The 4777-nt window shown below is 39.3% G+C and overlaps 1 protein-coding gene across 2 annotated transcripts in view; it reads left to right on the forward strand.

Annotated features, from left to right (window-relative positions):
* The window catches only part of C15H5orf47 (chromosome 15 C5orf47 homolog), a 7402-nt gene extending 5577 nt beyond the window's left edge, over window positions 1-1825 (forward strand). Inside the window, exons 4-5 of one of the 2 annotated variants that reach the window (XM_031555698.1) lie at window positions 464-509; window positions 1487-1825. In XM_031555698.1, the coding sequence (XP_031411558.1) occupies window positions 464-509; window positions 1487-1550 (110 nt within the window). In that variant the 3' untranslated portion in view covers window positions 1551-1825. Of the gene's footprint in view, window positions 1-463; window positions 510-1483 lie in introns of both variants that reach the window. The other variant, XM_031555697.1, reaches the window with a different exon arrangement.
* Window positions 1826-4777: the final 2952 nt, after the last annotated feature.

Below are 4777 nucleotides of genomic sequence, written 5' to 3' on the forward strand. Positions count from 1 at the left end.
AACAAAAACAAAATTAAAAAAACCCAACCAAACATTTCTTGTGTCTTTAATTATGATTGTACCTCATTTTTCAGGAGCTTTAATTGAGAATCTACTATTATGCTCTTTTTAGCTGGAAACCATCAATTCTAACACTTTTCTAATTAGTAGATTTTACAAACACCAAATCATGGAGATAAGTATCCTATTGTTCTGAATGCTTGATTGAATGAGAAGCAAAGGAAATAATTCTGGCAGACTTTTAGATAGGGATCAACAAATCCGAATAAATTTGCATCATTTTTTTCTGGATTAATAGATCTAGAAAATTAATGCTGCTTTTTATTGCCTCTATTAATAAACTATTTTGAGAGAAACAATCTATGCGACTATTGATGCTACCTATTTAATCTCTGGAATGCTGCAAGATTAGATTAAGTTTAGTGAAAATGCTGATGTTTCTCCAACTGATGTTATCCCACAGGCAACAATGCAAACCAAAGTTCACAGAAGGGCTCCCCCTGGACAGGGTATGTATGGAGTCAATTGCCAAACAAGATTAAATAATAAGCAAAATATTAATAAAAAAGTTTCACTTGATACTGTTTAATGTTATTAATAAGTACCAGCCTTACACTTCAGTATTAATGATGTCTGCCTCACTTGTTTTTCAAGATTTTGAGCAGTGTGTGCTCAGTAGGAAGGGTTGTATGCACCCCAGCACAAGGAAGTGGGTTTTCCCCTACAAAGGCACAGTCCGTGTTCCTGCCCGTCAGTTCTTTGTGCACGTGGTGTTAATGACTGCCCTTATTGCTCTAGACCAAGTCTGCTACTAGGGCTGTTTGCTTCCTCTCCTCTGCAGCTTATTCTTGGCTTCCTCACTGGGGTGAGGAAATATTTCATCATACAGTTTCTCTCCTTTAACCCCAAAAAATTAATCGCAGCATGTTTGAAAACTCAGGTCAATGTCCATATGGTGTCAGCATTCAAATGCATGCACGCATTTGTTTGCCCTCAGCAAATACTAGAGGGGACACCCACGGTCTGCAGAGGACAGAAAGGTACAGCATTTAGGAAATGTTTAATGTGTAAGCTTGCATGCTCATGTGATTTCACATTTTAGCTCTATGGCTATAAAACTGTTTCTGTGATCCATTGAGCAGTGCTGGTAGTTGGTATTGAGAACACTATCAAAAGAAGTACATGTTGGTCTGTTCTGGAGAGAGGCTGAGTGGGAAGAGTGGGCATAACAGCTTGGGGAAGGAGAAACAGTAGTGTAAGGCTGTCCTTTCGCTTAGGTGCTGTGGAAGCTTCTCATGAGCTCTAGCTGGCCCCTTACAGCAATCTCCTGCACGTAGTTAAGTGCTCTCTCTCTGGGCTGCCTATCCATGTGATGTGTGCCTGAAGATCTGAACAGAGTCTGTTTGTCACGCTTCACATCTAACTTTCTTTTTTCTGTTAAAGTGAATGTACCACTTCACTTTTGTCATCTCCTTTTCTCTAGGAGGAGTCCATCTTTGGTTGGGTGTAGCAAGAAAATAAAGGAAGATTCAGGCCAAAAGGAAATATAAAACTACTGAAATTGTTTTCATCTAGATCTTACTAAAATTAGTGAGAAGACTACAAATGATTTGGATGAACACTGTTTCTCTGTTGTTTGTTTGGCATATATGTTTCTGCTGTTCAATAGGTTTGTTTTTAGAGAGGCTTAAATAGCTTGTTGCAAGATATTTGAACTCATTAAGTCTGATATTTCACTTAGTTATTAGTTTTTGAAAGCTTTTTAGTGAGCATAGTATTGTGACAGTTTGCTTGTAAAAGAATAAAGGCACACATTTAGTGTTGATGTCTATTTTATTGTTTTTTTTTGTAGCCTGTCAGAATCATAAACATAAATTCAGTAAAGCAGAACCCCACGCAGCATATAGAAACACTTTTGTTCTTAGTGATTTGAATAATTTTGATTTTGTTATATTAAAATAACACACAATTACCTTTCTGCTCATTCATCCATTTAGACATGAATCTCAGCAAATATTTTGAATTTAGAACCAGGTGAATGTTTTCTGCCTCACTGTTCATCATGAGGCCCATAATGATATCATCATAACCAGAAGGCATTTACCTAGCTGACTTCATTAACACAGTATCATTTTCTTCTATTTTGGAGTTTTACACTTGGACTCCTGACTATTAAAACCTTTTAAACTAGCAAATTGTGTAAATGGAACACAAAGACTGCATACAAATAATGTGTATACAACCTTCATAGATAAAACATTCACCTGTCACAATTAGACATCATTGGTTTCAATAAAAGGATGGTTTTCTCATTGCATAATGTCTTACTGTTTGCAGACATGGTAACTGGAATGTCTGAGTGTTGAGCTTTAATAACATGCCAGTGATTGTGTCATTAAGCAGCAAAGCATTTGGAAGGGATTAACCTCTGTTTACTTAACAGCACAACTGCAAATATGTAAATGGCATGTGTCCTCCTGACGACAGTTCTGGCATCAAGGTGGTTTTTTTTCTGATTTGCGGTTGAGTAATATTCTGATTTGACTTGAAATAGTTGACATTTCAGCTTGTAAAAGGAAGTGAGAAAGCAAAGTATTCAATCAAGACATGATTATTTTTCTGGCAGAGCAAAAATGTCACAGTTCTTTGGTATTTTCAAAATTCGTGTTTGGAGTTGCATGAATTTATTTATTTATTTAATAACAAATATAGTCTTCCAGTTCTGTCAGTGTAATGTTTGCATGAGGAGTACTTTATAGACACAGACTGTAAATTGTAGAGTTGCTGCTCTGATGTTTCTTTCCTTGTAAGCTGCAGCTTGTCCCCTTACTCGCAAGATGGAAGTGGCCCTGGAAACGAAGCTTTAGTGCTTCTGTTGTTCTGCAGCTTTTTCAAACAGGTGTGGTGGTGATTTGAGGAGAGAGCCTACATAGCATTAATATGCTGTATGACTTTATATTTGTTAATATCTGTCTTCTTACCTACTTATTTTAGCCCTTTTCCAACATGCCCTTGTTCCGCCATCACCCCACTTCCAGCTCACTCAAGAATACAGCCCATGTCTGGAGGAGAAGGTGGTGAGCAGCAGTGCTTCCCAGCCTGGGGGGTGTGTGATAGTGCAGGCAGGGGCCAGAAACTGCCTCCCAAAAACCCTGTGGTGGTGACAATATAATTAATTGGTTGGGGTCTGCTAATAGAAAAGAACTTCTGATTGGTGTTACTTTGAAAGGGATCTTATGTTTGAAATCACTGTGGGACAAATCAGCTAATGCAGCAGGACAGGAAGATACCTGCTGGTTTAGGTTCCATTTCTAACTCTTTGCATGATTTCTAATTCTTCTGGGTTTAGTTTCTAGTTCTTTCTGTAGCTTTCTGTTGCTGTGTCCAGCTTTCTAAGGTACTGTTTTGAACAATGGCAGTCAGAGCAGTTAAGCTACTGAGAAGCCAACCTAGAGAAGAATTGAATTCAGGATGTACGAAGAAATCCATCTGGCATGTACACTGTCACCATCCTCTCAGATCCCTGTTGCAATGGATTCTTTTTTTCCTTCCTATGATCAGTTAGGTAAAAACTGCAAAAAAGAAAATAATTGCTGTGTTGTGCTAAAATATGCTTATATGATCTAAGTAAGTGGCATAGGAAAAAAATGAATTGTTTATACAGGAAGAACTTTATTTTAAATCTCTTCATTAAAAGGCATCAGAAATAAATAAGGGAACCTCAGGGCACTAGATCGTTCACTTGAGATTCATCAAAACAGCTGACCCTTCTCTGAAGTTTTTAATCATCACCACAGAAGCAAAACCAAGTGTCATTCCATCCTGCTGTGGATCCTGGGTAGCAGTGTTGTTCTTTCACATTCTTCAGAACTCATAACAGTCATACCTGAAGTTTTTAATAACAAATCTCACTTGAAGTGTGAACCGAAGCAGATGTGCGAATATAGAGGTCATGATGTTTCTTTGCTCTGCAGCTTTTTTTCTCTGGACATAATTTACCTTTCTACACAGAACAAAAACTAGCATATTTGGAAAGTTCAAGAACAATCCTTTCAGCTCAGCCCTGTGAACAGCTGCCAGAGATCTGAGGAGGTACATTGTGGTATTGAGGTGGGAGGGAGCAGCTGGAGCTGGCAGAGTAGCTGGAGGCATTGCTGCTGAATTCCTCTATCAGTAAGCACCAGAGCCAGATTTTGTCTCAAGATCTCAGAGCTGGTCTGAAAAGCCATTGTTTTGTACCATGTTTTCATAAATACAGATGACTCTGTAGGAAACTAAGTGATGGAGAGTAAGGTCTTCAGTTAGAAATTTACTGGTAAAACAAAGTTTAATGGGAAACAGCACATTTGCTGGGGCCAAAATATTTTAATTGGAAGTTTTCCAACTTGGTGAGTTCTTTCCAAATCGAGGTCCCCTGGCTCCTGGAGCATTTCTTGTCTGTCGTCTTGGGAGCTGAAGCCTCTCATGTTGCCCAGAGACACCAGGGCTAGAGGACTTGAAACTCTAGCCCATGCTGTTAGGCTACCACTTCCAAACTACTAGAAAATCCTGGCAGTTTGATCTCCACTTTGATTTCCATGCCTGGAAGTGCTAGGAGGCTTGGCCAGCAGCAGGCCTGATGAGGAGCTGTGACTTTGGGCAGGCTTCCCTGGGCAGATCTCAGTGATAGGGCTGCACTGAGTCCTGGGTGCTCTCACTACTACTGTGCTGAGCTGCTGCTGTCAGAGTCAGTGCCACTGATCAGCTTGGACTCAGGAACTTTGGGATCTGTGTTTTG

This window comes from Meleagris gallopavo, chromosome 15 (assembly GCF_000146605.3).
Source record: "Meleagris gallopavo isolate NT-WF06-2002-E0010 breed Aviagen turkey brand Nicholas breeding stock chromosome 15, Turkey_5.1, whole genome shotgun sequence".
In the NCBI taxonomy this organism is placed as follows: Eukaryota; Metazoa; Chordata; class Aves; order Galliformes; family Phasianidae; genus Meleagris; species Meleagris gallopavo.